Source organism: Benincasa hispida, chromosome 3 (genome assembly GCF_027475165.1).
Source record: "Benincasa hispida cultivar pf3 chromosome 3, pf3_genome.v1.1, whole genome shotgun sequence".
NCBI lineage: Eukaryota > Viridiplantae > Streptophyta > Magnoliopsida > Cucurbitales > Cucurbitaceae > Benincasa > Benincasa hispida.
The window spans coordinates 15,798,443-15,813,547 of record NC_143480.1 but is presented as its reverse complement, the minus strand read 5'-3'; the positions used below and the strand labels follow the sequence as shown (position 1 = coordinate 15,813,547).

General features: G+C 35.8%; 2 protein-coding genes across 3 annotated transcripts; both read right to left on the bottom strand.

Annotated features, from left to right (window-relative positions):
* Positions 1–4,359: 4,359 nt before the first annotated feature.
* LOC120073025 (thioredoxin reductase 1, mitochondrial-like) lies at positions 4,360–7,293 on the bottom strand. Of its 2 annotated transcripts, XM_039025592.2 has the most exons (2): positions 6,165–7,293; positions 4,360–4,536 (listed from the first exon to the last, which is right to left on the bottom strand). In XM_039025592.2, exons 1-2 carry the CDS (start codon positions 7,291–7,293, stop codon positions 4,469–4,471), a joined length of 1,197 nt encoding a protein of 398 aa, XP_038881520.1. In that variant the 3' UTR covers positions 4,360–4,468. The 2 variants fall into 2 exon arrangements, with proteins under 2 accessions (XP_038881520.1, XP_090168500.1); XM_090312374.1 differs by lacking the exon at positions 4,360–4,536 and having other exon boundaries at positions 6,066–7,293.
* A 64-nt stretch (positions 7,294–7,357) lies between these two features.
* On the bottom strand, positions 7,358–10,498 carry LOC120073026 (uncharacterized). Its single transcript, XM_039025593.2, has 2 exons — positions 10,465–10,498; positions 7,358–8,079 (listed from the first exon to the last, which is right to left on the bottom strand). Exon 2 carries the CDS (start codon positions 8,053–8,055, stop codon positions 7,612–7,614), a length of 444 nt encoding a protein of 147 aa, XP_038881521.1. The 5' UTR covers positions 8,056–8,079; positions 10,465–10,498; the 3' UTR covers positions 7,358–7,611.
* Between the last annotated feature and the right edge of the window lie 4,607 nt (positions 10,499–15,105).

Below are 15,105 nucleotides of genomic sequence, written 5' to 3'. Positions count from 1 at the left end.
TTATATTTTTTTTTTATATAGTTTTTGTTGCTGTTTAGGAAACAAAGAACAAAAAAGGTAACGTTAGCAAAAAATCCTATATTCTCATAATATTTTTTTCATAGTTTTTGTTGTCGATCCATATTCTCATAATATTTTGTTTTTTTCATAGTTTTTGTTGTCGGATAACAAAGAAAAGAGAGATCATTGTCACTTTGGGGGGAAAAAGTAAAAAACCATTATTAAATTTGTGAGTTTACTATTTATTTATTATTTATTTATTACTAGTTTATATATAGTAGGTCTATCATATTAATTTTTTAGTAGTTGTTGAATTCACTAATTTTTACATATTGATGTTAGTAGTTCTTTCTCTATTAGTGTTAATCTTAGTAGCTATTATTAGTGTTAATCTCATTTATATTATGTTATACCAACATGTTAATCTTATTTATATTTTGTTTGTTTTTGTTTGTATTTAAGTATAGTTTATTGTTATGTTTAAAAAGTTGATGTTTATGCTTTAATATTTTTAGTTTAATACAAAATTATTATGATTTTTTGAAATATATTTCTTATGATATTTGATTTTTTTAGTATTAACTTTGAAAATATAGTTTATTTTATTTGTTTATATTAAATTTGAAAAAAAAATAGTTTAAAAAGGTTTACCTCATTGTAATGTTTAAAAAGTTGATGTTTATAGTTTAAAAACTTTAATATTTTTAGTTTAATACAAAATTTTGTGATTTTTTGTATAAATTTCTTATGATATTTAAAAAGTTTAATTTGTTGTTAGGTTTAAAAATAGTTATAAAAAGTTTAATTTATTGTTATGTTTAAATAATAGTTTTAAAAAGTTTACCTTATTGTGATTTTTTAAATATATTTCTTATATATTTTTCTTATTGTGATCTCTATTGTGGTTTGTTTTTGTTTAAGTTTGATAATTAGTAGAACAATTAGTAATGTATTATTTGTCTTTTTTTTTTTTAGAAAATGGCGGATAATGTTTGGGATTTATGTTACAAATGGTAATATGATTGATGGTATTGATGGAGTTGACTATGACTAATCACCAAGTGGAGGTTTTAACATAAATGTGAACAGTTAAATTGTATTTGAACAATTCATTGAAATGGTTGGGATGTCACTTAGTGTAGATATAGGAACAAATCAGTTAAAAATAATGTATAGACATCCTAACCTAGAACCATTAGGATTAATAAGGTATATGTCATTCCCTATTCCGAATGCACAAATTATGAACTTGATGTTCTCAATTGCGATGTCACTGCCGAATTTAGTGCATTTGTATGTAAATGTAGATAGGATAGGGTTGGATATAAGCTTGAATGCACCATTTAGTCAATTTAAAGATCCAACTGAATGTATTGATCCTATCCGGAGTCAGTTGTATCGTCATGTGATAATGAAGATATAGCGGCTAACAACCAGTATAGAGATTTCAGAACTTAAACGGACGATGAATTTGAAGAGTTGGATTTCGATGGTCGTGAACATGAGTTACCTTTAGATACATTCAACAATTTGGATATGAATGTACTAAATAACATTCGAGAACATAACCCAATTGTAGCCTCTGTGGACGTTGACAATACTCAAGTTGTATAAAGGGATGATTTGTCAAGAAAAATAAATGTTATAACAAGCGGTCAAATATTTTGCTATTAAATATCATGCACCATATGAGGTTGTAGAATCGCACCAAGTGAAGACTTCGTGCAATAAAGAAAAAATCGCATGACTTGTTCGAGATCACTAAGTACGAAGACCAACGTACATGTTTTTATTCAGAACTGAGTCAAAGTCATGTGCAAAATTGGATTCATCAATGATTGCACTAGAGTTCTGTGATGCCGTAAGAGAAAAACCATCTATCAGCATGGCACAGTTGCAATCTGATATCAAATCAAAGTTTGGATATCATGTTCCTGATCATAGTGTACGGGAGGGCAAAAGAAAAGCGTTACTAAAGTGTTCGGTGATTGGGATTGGTCTTACAAATTGTTACCCAAGTGGTTGTATATGGTTAAGTAGGCCAATCCTGAAACACGTGCAGAGTGGAGAGTGAAAGAAACGCTTACTGGAGGCCATGTTATCCTAACTTATGTATTTGGTTAGGGACACAATTTCGTGAGCTCGCAGATGATGCAGACGAGGAAACCGTCATAAGATTATATGCGAGCATATATACTACAAATGATGGGTGGAAGTCTGTTTTCCGACAAATCAAGTCATTTTGTTTATTTGATGTTCCTGCCACTATTAGCTAACCTCTATGATGTGGGGCGTATTCGTGGGGTGAAGCCTGTTTGGCATGATTGTATAGACAACTATGCAAAGCAACAAGACCTGAGGTTCGTGAGATAGCTGGGACTCTCATACTTTTGCAACTATGGGTTTGGGAGCGATTTCCAACAATGGCTCCATAGATACAACATGTCAATGACGCTCAGTTAGCTGGACGAGCCTACGGTTCTCGAAATGTTATTTTAATTCAATTTAATGTTTATATCACTGATTTAGTTAATTTAGAATCTAAATTATCAATTTAAAAATTTAGGTGGAGAGACAAATTTTGTGTGACTAGGACAGCTACACATGTAGTCAGCCAGTACAGATACATGTTTGATCTGCTTCAACCTGATCAAGTACATTAACACTGAACCAAATTGACTATTTTATACTCATTGTCTTGTAATACTAAACCCCTATTGCATGATATCGACTTAAGAACTGTAGATTGGTCCGAAAAAGTTGCACATTTGGTAGTGTGATGACAATCGTGCACTATCGTGCAAGGTTTATTGCAGTGGGGGTTTCTATTGAACAGTTTGACAAGGATGTCACTCAAGACTACATTCATTGGTATAATAATATCACAAGGCACTACGTCACTCGTCCGGGAGTAGCTGTGGATCATCTGGTAAATGAATGAATATTATCTAATTATTTTTAATTTAAATTTATTTTAAATATTATCTAATTGTTTTATAATTCAAAGAGATCGAACAATAGTAGACTCCGTGATGTTGCAAATGATCTGAATTAGGTTCTTGTTATATGCAGTGACAACCAAAGCTATATGAAGGAGATACATTATATGTACAATATACTTATTGTTCCTCTTGCCCCTGTGATGCAGACGTAGAGTCAAACTAATTATGTTAGTCTGATGATGATGATGCCAGCATTTAGTTCAAGACATTATGACTCAGAAGCTGGTCCTTCATCTTCATATGTGTATGGACATGGTCGATGTTGTGGAGAGCATAATAAATAATTATATTATGAAACGCCTGCAGAGGTACCAGAGCAATATCAGGAAGAACCAGAGCACCCTCAAGTTCGAAGTTGACGATGACAACCAGCTCGAAATTGATGATATGCGCCTTTTGTGACACATTGATTTTTGTAATTATTTTTATAAAAATGAGATATTTTAATTTACATTTTTTAATTTTTATGAGATATTATTTTCTTTTAATTTGTTCTTTTTAGAGTTAAGTTAAATAAAATAAGAAAATAAGAAAATGTCGAATTAATAGAAAATTAAAAAAAAATATATGAAGGTCGAATCTTTAAAATTTGACCTAGGTTGGTCGAATTTTGAAGACTTGACACATTAGAAAAAACCCATATTTTTATATATAGTTTGAAAATAACCATATTTTTATAAATAGTTTTATAACAATTTTATTTCAATTTTCCCTTTTAACAAGCCTCACACACATTCCTGTTTTCTAGTAAATTTATTAGATCCCTAGAGTTATTTATTTATTTTTATTGATGTGAGCTTTGATAATATTTAGCAGGCAACTCAAATACTATTTTATATTTTCGAATTCATTAAGTTCAATAAACATACATTTAATTGACAATCTGAATTCTATTTTTGAAAACTGTTTTACGATGATGTGATTCAAATAATGCGAATTTTGAAAGCTAACTTTTTATATTTTAATGCATCCAACTCTTGAATTCAACATCTTAAAATACAAGATTATATTTAAAATAATAAAAACAATAACAAAATATAGCATTTCATGTTATGAACTCAATTATTTTTGTTAAATTAAAATATGTATAATATATATGTTAATGATATTACAAAAAATTATAAAAAAAATTAACATGAACGAGTTCATAAACTAATTGGTAATAGTTTATATTTAACCCAGTATTTAGTAAGTAACTAAATATATTTTTAAATATATTTTGAAAAATGGTTCAAATTGGAATTTAATTTCTGAATCTGCTACCAAACATATATCTGAAAACATGAAATATAACTCTATTATGTTTTTCTAGATTGTCTACTAAACAACACCTTCAATACCATATAAATCAAATCCATCAAAAGAACCATTAAGGATTGTACCTATGAAATAATACTTAAATGGGGTTTAGTGTTTGAATTATTGAGGATCCATTAATGCAAAAATCTCAGCTACATGATCAAAATTTAGAGTTTACTCTTTTCAGAAGCAATCTCTTGCAGGTAATGTTCTGCATCCAAAGCAGCCATGCAACCTGCATCATTTCAACATCTTGAATCAGCCCCAAACAATAACCATAGCCAATGCACTAGACATTACTTCCAATGAGAAACTGACTACAAAGACAAATGAGAATACGAATCCGAAGGAAGACGACAAAATCCAAACGTAGAAAGACTTGTAGAAGAAAACACAGACCGTGAAATCTAAGACACCATTGGATAACTATTTAATTTTTAAGTATTTGTTTTCTTACCACTTTTTCCAATGGTTGGATCATCCTTTCGTATTGAACTCTTAACCATTTTTTTTAGTTTTCAAAATTTGGTTTGAATTTTAAAAAATCCTTAAAAATCAGTTGACAGCAAAATATTCATAGATAGAAATAGTGTTTAAAAGCTTATTTATAAAAAGCAAAGGCTTATTTGATAATCATTTGATTTTTCACTCAGATTTATTTTGAAAATTAGGCTTATGAAAACTACTTCCAGCTATAAATTTCTTTGTTTTATTATCTACTTTCCACTCAACTTTAAAAGTTTGCTTTTGTTTTTAAAATTTGACCAAGAATTCAAATATTTCTTCAATAAATGTGAAAAATCATATAATAGAATTTAGAGAAACAAGCATAAATTAAAAAAACGTGAAAACTAAAAACAAAATTGTTACAAAACGAGACTCAAATGATTATCAAATAGGACCGAAACCGAATTTTAGTTCAATTTGAAAGTAAGTAATTGGCCTAGTAAGAATAATAGACCAAAGCCAAGTCATTAAACACAAAATGCAAAACCCTAAAGAATAGAGTTAAAGAACGCAATAAACCAGTTCATCCGGAGCACTTTATAACATAAAACTGCTATCAGATAGGGCCATCCTAATCAAGTCTATTCATACATGCCAAATTTATGTCAAGATATGGCCCCTGTTTTGCAAATATCATTTTCAAGATTAGAGGTTGTGTTCTCTCTAAAATATCTGAACTCTAAAGTACCAAATAAGTATAACTTCACTCTCGTTCGATATTGATTACAATCTTTTTTCCTAATATTCGCGAGTGTCTAGGTCAGCAACTTATACACATCCCGATTACAATCTTTCTTCCTGATATTCGTGAGTGTCTAGGTCAACTTAAGTATACATCTTGATTACAATCTTTTTTCCTGATATTCGTGAGTGTCTAGGTCAACTTATACACATCCTGATTACAATCTTTGTTCTTGGTATTCGTGAGTGTCTAGGTAAACTTATACACATCCTGATTACAATCTTTTTTTCTAATATTTGTGGGTGTCTAAGTCAACTTATACACATCCTTATTGTTCTCAAGAAAAATCACCAAACACTACTATATTTGATTGCATGCCTTAAACTCATTTTCTCCTTAAAAGCCCTTCCTTACTTCCATGAACCTCATTGATCACCGAGCCTAACCTCAACGACTCCTCACGACAAGTACATGATTGTCCTAGAAATTAAGGATCGGGCAAAGTTCTAAAGAGAAAAAAGCAAAGAGACTTTCTTTACTTGTCCTTATATCCATACCGTACCAATAACCTTTTTATCAACACCAAACTAGATTTGAGAAGTTTTGGATATTCAAATGCAAGAATAGGGAACAACAAGCAAGTCATAGGAAAAAGGGAGAGTGAAACCACTAACCAGTTCCAGCAGCAGTAACGGCCTGTCTATATCTCTTGTCCTGTACATCCCCGGCTGCAAAAACTCCACGAACGCTGGTCCGAGTCGACCCCGGATCCGTCACGATGTACCCATCAGAATCCAGTTGAAGCTGCCCATCCAAGAACTTGGTTGCTGGTTCATGCCCAATTGCAAAGAATAACCCAGAAACCTTCAAATCGGATACCTCTCCACTAACAACGTTTTTCACTTTCAGACCTCCCAAAACTCCCTTGTCTCCGTCGCCATAGGCCTCAACCACCACAGAGTTCCAAACCACCTCGATTTTCGGATTGCTCAGGGCTCGCTGCTGCATGATTTTTGAAGCTCTAAATGCGTCTCGTCTATGGATGATATGCACTTTAGAGCCGTATTTGGTGAGGAAAATCGCTTCCTCCATGGCTGAATCGCCACCTCCGACCACCGCCAACGGCTTATCCCTGAAAATGGGGGCGGCGCCGTCGCAAACTGCACAAGCCGATATGCCCCGATTCCAAAATCCTCCCGGTGCATCGCCGGAGCCTGGGAACGACAAACGCTTCGCAACAGCTCCTGTGGCGACAACTACAGAGTCGGCGAGTACGGCTTTTGAATCAGTGAAAATCTTGAAAGGATTAGTGGAGAAATCGACTTTGCTAACAGTCTCGGTGAAAATCTGCGTTCCGAAACGGATAGATTGATTGCGGCACCGGTCCATGAGATCCATTCCGAGGATGCCGTTTGAGAAGCCGGGGAAATTCTCAACTTCGGTAGTGGTAGTGAGCTGTCCGCCCGGCGCAATATCGTTGGCCATCCATCCTTCGAAAAGGATTGGCCTCAGCTCCGCCCGGGCGGCGTATATGGCGGCGGTGTGGGCGGCTGGGCCACTTCCGATGATGCAGAGCTTGGTCCTCAGGTTTTGAAGACCAAGATCGTCCATAGCCGCGATTTTGGAACCGGAACTCGCAGAGCTGGAAGAAAGCAACGCCGCCGCAACTGTGGTGGACGCTACGCCGATTAAATTTCGGGCTCTTCCGAGAAAACCCAAGAGCCTCTTTCCATTATTATAAGAGTTACCAAATTTCATCATGCTATGCTTTTCTTCTCCACTCGTTTTCAACCTATCTATCATAAGACTGAGAGTTTATTCGTTTCCTCAGACTCTCTTCTTGCTGCAGACTTAAAAAGGCACAAAATAGAAAAACTACCACATATCTTATAAAAATTAACCCATTTAATCATGAAACTTAAGATTACAGAAATGGCATTTTCAGAAGGGGGAGGAAAAATTATATTAAAGGAGCTTCCTTTCTTGTCTTGTTAACCTCCAGCCTACAATGGCTTAAAAGGTTAAACAGTCTTTCTTATATCCATAGCAGCTCCTAACAAAACTATACATGTTTTTCCAGCTCTACTTATCACAAAAGGTAGAAAATTAGCAACAAGGGAGCTAAAGTTGTGGTAAATTTGACTGGGCAAGCTGCAATTCTGAACGATCGATTAGTCCTTCTAAAACAAGAAGTTCATCCAACAGACTAAGCTTTTCTTCTTCAAGGGTCTTCACTTCATCTTCAACTTCTTTCAATTCTGTTCCCAGAGTAAAGCTCTCTTCCTCCAGGAGTAAATATTTTCTTCTTAAAGCACGGTACTCATTCCCAGATGCAGATGAATCAGGCAAAGAATCTGAATTCGACCTTTCGGGCTGCTGAAATGTTAGGGATGGTTCATTCTTCAAACTTCTTTTGGAGGCCTTCTGTGCTGTTTGTGCTGAAAAAGACCCCTTAATTCGATCGTTGGGATCTTTCGCTTGTAAATGAGATGCTGCGGAAGCTTTTTGGTGCAAAGCTTTCTGTTTTGGTGGCTTAGAATATGGTAAATCGTCAATCCGAGACATGGCTGTGCGGTTGTGCAGCAGATGCTATGTTAAAAGATTAAAAGTACACAATAACAGATAATTAGTCATTGTTTATTGTAGGGGTTGAGGGCCGCACATAAGTATAGCAATAAAGTTCATCACAGTGAGGTGCAAGGTGCGAGAGAACGTTCATCATAAACAACAAATATCATAGCAGGCCATGCACCTTCTCTTGAAAATTACTTCAGAGCATTAACTTTTAACATTAAGAAAAATAAATTCGCAATAAAATATCACAACGCTTTTGAAATTAAATGCGCAACAACAAAAAGTACCAACAGTCAATAAAGAACACGTTGAAGATACAATCATGAACATTCTGAATTTCATCATCACTAAGAATCATCTGGATCACTTTCACATAAAAGACAGTTTACAAATACTTAAGCTTAAAAGTTGTATCGAAGTCATTACCACTTGGTATAGGTCAACTTAGACTGTTTTAACTATATGTCCAGCTGATAAATAAGAAAGTACTCCACTTGTTCAAGTGATCGGAAAAAGATAGCAATACTAAAACTTCTAGAATAAGCTAACCAGGGTATCACTCAACTAGTTAAAGCATATATGATTACCCCAATCAAGAAGTTGGAGTTTTGAAACCACCACCCCACATGTTGAACTCCCAGAAAAAATCAAGAATAAAAACTAGAAGGAAATAAATAATGTTAACCATCAAGATGGGCAATGAAATAAACAAGACCAACAACTACAAGAAAAAATAGATAGAAAAAGGAAAACAGAAACCAAAATTAGCATTAGACAAGCTCATGCTGATTATGAAGTAGAGGAGTAAATTGAAAGGAACAAACAAAGAATAGCAATCAAACCATCACCAGAATGGTCTTCTCTAAAAAACCAATGACCAGAATGGATAGTGGCTGCCACCAAGAGGGTGAAACTTCTTAGAACTCAAAGACAGTTGTACAACCTTCAGAACATATCCTATTCAAGTAAGGTTATACCAAAGGGTGAAACTTCTGTATTGATCTTTGCCTTTTTACTCTGATCCTGTTTTGTGTTATATCTTACATCATTCATAGCCACACAATCAATTACTGTATTTTCACTCTTGTGCTACATATATCTCTCATTCAAGATACAATTCTGGTAGGCAATACACACCCATCAAACTCTCCTACCATACAATTCTTTCCAACTGATCCATCTTCTCTTCTTCTAGCCACAGAATCCTCAACAAGCATTATCTTCTCTTTGACCTCATTTGGATTGTGAAGAAAGGAAAATCAACTAAGATGAAAATGTGGCAGAATCCTAAGAAAAGGATATGTCTAGACGGGAGGCACAGTAGTTTGTCAATTTTGAAAGGCATATACACAAACAAAAACGCAGGTCACAACCATATTATCTAGGTCAATTACATAAAACAAAACAATAGAGTATCGCCGATGGAAGAAATCAAAATAGAAAATTATGCCTTAAATATCCAGTATTTAATTTTCAAAATGGAAACCTTAGTTTTCCATCCCCCCCCCCCCCCCCCCCCCCCCAAAAAAAAAGCTCTTAACATACAAAGGCTCAACCTCAAAAAAATCAGGATCCACCCCAAAATCAATGAATAATCCTATGAGATAACCATACATACTACATCAGACTGCAGTCCTGAATCCAAGAGCCCCCGCAACTATACAGAGAATTAGAAACAGTGCAAACGGTCAATTCCACTTTTCACACTGATCTTTTGAACGAACTTGAGACTTCTAATGGGGAAGGGAGGGAATTATAATATGGATGAAAAATACACTATCATACCAAATAATGGAAGTACAGAACAAAAAAAGAGAGACCACCAAAAATTACATATACAGCTGAACAGGGTTAATTTCCGATCAAAACACAGATGAAAATTATAATCATCAAAGATCAAACTATCAGTGTAGAATGTCCAATTACAGGATATTATTAAAACAATCTCCAAAATTTAGAAGAGAAAGAGAATCGAGACCATGTACAAGTAATTACTCAGTTAGATTAGATTCTAATTCAACAAAGCTCATAGTAAAAATTTATAAGAATTAACTACTCGTTCACCCTAAATACCAAAGGCTGATAAAGAAAACGTAATGGTTAAAAGATCCACAACCAAGAAAACTTTCGTCCATAAACTAGATACTCTCCAAAGTCAGAAAACCGTAAGAAATCAAAACCGACAATGCCATAAGAACAGGAAGTACATTAGACGTTTAACCCTGAATCCCAAGCTAAGCATAGGGATTGGATTGAAGGGAAATCCCACCATAAAGTCAAAATACATCAAACAACGAACATTAAACCTAGAATATAAAATCGTTGCTTCTAATAAAATTCGAAATCAAAGGTAAGACGGACAGACCAATCACTAAATCCTACTTAAATTGAAGAGTATACCCTGCTGGAGAAAATAACAAACAATAACAGAGATAGCCATAAAGAAATCCAATCTTACCTCAAAGAAATAGCGATTAGCCCCTTCCGGATTGAGGGACCCACAAAGGGTAATAGACGAGTGAGATTGAAAAGGGGCAAGTTAGATCTTTTCAAGGGAGAGAAAATGGATAGTAGCAAACTTGTGGTTAGGGATGAAATTGGGCGACGGTTGCTGTCGCTCTTGCCCGCCGGAAAAGCGCTGTAGACGACCGTCAAGCGTCAACGATGAACTGGAACAAACTTCTCGACCGCTGTTGCAGATTAGAGAATGAGAAGCGGAAAGGGAAAGAATTGCACGTCTCTTTCTTCCTACGAACAATGACGGAAGAAATTATTCATTGCTGCCACATACTGGCGGGCACTTCTTCGGTATGAGAGAGAAACGCATCATATATTGGGTAGTTATCAAGGGAGGGTGTATTGGGAAATTTGTATGGATGACTCAATTGTTTTTTCCAAAATATCAAATGACATATTTTTAAAAAATAATGTTAATTGATCCTCTGCTTACGTCATCACGAGATGAGATTACAAAATCTCCCTTTAGTCTATACGAGTGTGCTTAAACTCAACGGTCGTCCCACTCCGCTCAAAATTATCGTGCAAGTGTCGTTCAATCTCGTTCTACAAAACCATCATCCATCTACTGTCGTAATTGAAGTTCTCTACTGCCGTAATCGAAGTTCTCTATTGGATTAGTGAATTTAATTCTTGTTTTCCATGTTGTGTTGCGTCTGTTTAGGTTTGTTTCCTTTGATCGGTCGTCACGTTCATAACTGGTTTCGGGGTTTAATTGGTCGCGTCTGTTTTTTATTTTGGGTTTCGATGTGTTCTACATTGGTTGAGGACGAAGAAGATATAGTTAGAGTCAGACAAGATAGTGGACGAGTTTTGCGAGAGCGAGATTAACGAGATTAGCAAGACTTTAACAGTATGTTTTGTTAGTGATTTTTTAGTACGAACCTGTTAACTGATAAATTGAATGTTCATACAATGCAGAAGTAATTTAAGATGTCAAAATCTTTGAAAATTCGTGAAATTGATAGGTTTCCCGGGCAAGTAACTTGCCTGGCCCACGTTGCCAATGCCAACAAGACTGTAAAGCAGAAGCATACCGGAAGGCAGTTAGAGATATTCAAGAAAACAGTTTTTGGTCGCTTTCTAGATATTGAACTTGTATTCAACATCCCACTAATCTACCATATGTTATTGAAGGAAGTGAAGAAATCAAGAATGGACTCAATTAGTTTCTTTGTCCGAGGAAAGATCGTCACATTTTCGAAGGACGACTTTTTATTGATCATTGGTTTGTGGCGGTCTCCTATGCGAGTTGGACGGAGTGATGAGTCCTCACAAGAACTTCTTACGAGGTACTTTGGCAGTCAGTCGACCTCAGACGCATTCCACTTGAGTTTGCTTGAAGAAGAATACAAAAAATTGATATTTGAAAATGACGATGATGCTGTGAAAATTACCCTAGTATATTACACAGATGTTGCAATGATGGATAAAAACAAGCAAAAACATGTTGTAGATCATACTCTATTTAACGATGTTGAAGACATAGACTACTAAAGCAATCTTGATTGGGGTACAATTATTTGGCAGAGGACACTCGACGCCCTAAAGACTGCACTTAACGACAAGGTTGGTTTATACAAGGAGAGGGTGAGGGGAAATAAAAATTATGTTGTGAAGTACTCGCTCCGTGGATTTCCCCAAGCATTCCAGGTAGATGTTCCTTAACTTAACTTTATCTTTGGTTTAACATTAACATAGTTATAAATTTGAGTTGTTTGGATTTAGGTGTGGACGTACGAGATCCTTTCGTCAATAGTAGGGAACATTGCCACTCAAAAGAGTAAGGTACCCATTCCTCATATATTACAGTGGTCATGCTCCCACTCGGTGTCATTCAAAGCACTCGAAAGAGACATCTTTGAGTCTCAAAATGTAAGTGTAATCTATGTAGCCACAGTATGTTTATTCGGTAGTTAAATGTACACTAACCACCTTATTAGGTTCCTTAATGCAGACAAAAGTCAAAGAAGGTCTTGTTATGTCCGATGTTGAGAAAGAGTTTCGGGACACCCCAATTGATAGACAGGTCGTAAGACAAGCACACTCCGACACCGAGAGTTCAGGGAGCTCTAGTAGTTCAAATAGTGGCAGTAGTTCAGATAATGATAGTTCAGAAGGTGGGGAAGGTGAACAGCAGTGTAATTCAAAAGGTGGAGTGAGGGATGACGAATCTAATGGGGACCAAAACATCCACCAGCCTACTTACACCCCTAACGAGGATACTTTCATGATGTGTTGGTGGGTGACGTATGTCCTGAGCCTGAGGAAAAGTGTTCTGTCCCGGAGGTTTCAGGCCACAGGGAGGGAGGCAATGTTGATCCTGGTGTATATGCATACTTACGAAGCATTGACAGCTCAATATCGAGCTTGGATGCCCGTGTATCGAACCTAGAGACGGACACGAGAGACAAGAAAGCATTATTGTCAATCATTTTGTCTCTATTACAGTCTATGAAGGGTTCCATGGTGTTTAAGGCGACGAGGACTCCCACTCCACAAACAGGCCATGATGCCACTATATCCCTCATCCCGACTGTACGTAGGTCACCTACCCCACTTGTACATAGGTCACCTACCCCACCTCCATCTAAGTCACCTACACCACCTCCATCTAAGTCACCTAACCCACCTCCACCTAAGTCACCTAACCCACCTCCACCTAAGTCACCTACACCACCTCCACCTACGTCACCTACCCCACCTCCACTTAAGTCACCTACCCCACCTCCATCTCTCAATTCATCTGTACAGCTTGATATCACGACCTCCTCTACCACCTTACATCTCGATTCACAGGTATGATCATTATGTGATTCGAAATTTCTTTCTTCATATTTGTTATTCAACATGTTCAACATTTTGTTATATTTCTGTAGGTTATGGTCAAGAGTAGAAAAATAATACGTAAGAGGAAGGCCGTTGATAAGTACACACCTCCCGTTGAACCAAAAATGAAAATAAAAAAAGAGAAGAAAATTAAGGTTCAACTTCCTTTGGATCATCCAAATATTAAGTACCCTCTCCCTGAGGTACCTACGATACAGTTTAAAGCGACGATCCAATACTTCTTAGAGCATGAGATTCCAACGGCTATATTGAAGGAAATGGAGAATTGGATTGCCATAAGAATACGGACAATGAGTTCGAGAAAATGTAATTCGGCCATTATCCAAAACCTTTTTCCAGGAGTTGACTGAACCGAGTTCATGAGTTGAGTGTGACGTAAGTTTACGATCCTTGTCCTTTTTACCAAGTACATATAGTTATAAACCTCTCTTAACATATATCTTCTTCTGGATGCAGACCCTAAATATCCTATTTGAGTTCATGAAAGATAAACTCTATAGGCGATCAGACATGTGTATGGCTCGCTTCACCATCCTACAAATTGGAATAATGGTAACCATTTACTACATTTTTTAATAGGAATACATTGGTTGACTATTATGTGTTGTAATGTTCTTTTCGCCGTGTGGAGTCACCTAAATTCTCGAGATGGGGTCTACAAACATATTAAGAACAAGTCGACCTTGGATGTTGCCATAGCATGGGCGGATGAGACGTTACCAGATTATGTCATGGGTAAATTTGTTGTCAAGTGGTCAGATGTGGACTTCGTATACACGAAAACAAATATTAATCAGTATTGGATGTTGATAACATTCGATCTAAATAGAGGTCGGTTGTTCGTATTTGATTCATTACCATCCATGACATCGAAGAAGAAGCTGGAGTCTTTCCTTGAACCGTTGACTTACACCCTACCATCGCTTCTCCACTATTGTGACTTGAAATGTTGGAAGTCGGATATCGAAATGTCTCATTGGAAGATATCCCGACCTACCTCTACAAATACACAGCACGGGTCGTTAGATTGTGGAATATTTATTGTAAAATTCTTAGAACATTTAGTTACTGGTAGTGCCCCATATATAATAACTCAAGATAAGATGAAAGACTATAGGATGCAATTGGCATGTCAATTGTGGACGAACACACCATATTATTGACGTACATGTATATTATGTATATTATTGATGTAATTTTACCAACATGTTATTTAAATTGTTAGTGTAGAACTACCATGAATATAGAAGATTCATTCATGAATAGCTAACAAGTTAAATTAAACTTATAAAAGGGAGAGCGAGATATCTGAAGGGATTCATGTATAGACAAACTAGACGATCGTTTATAGTCTCTATAAAAGAGAGAGCGAGATACGGGAGATGGGCTTACAAAATACTCCGCAATCGCTTACAAACCCCTACACGATCGCTTATAATTTATTACATGATCGCTTATAGATTACAACACGATCACTTACAGATTACAACATGAATGCTTACCAACTACTACACGATCACAAGGCTCTGCTACACGATCGCTTAGAAGAACTAAACGATAATCATTAATTACACTTATAAAAGGGAGAGTGAGATACGTGAGATGGCCTTTTTTATCCAAATAAAAATGCTAATTTTATTTTATTAATTTTTTTTTTTACAACCATTCAATTTT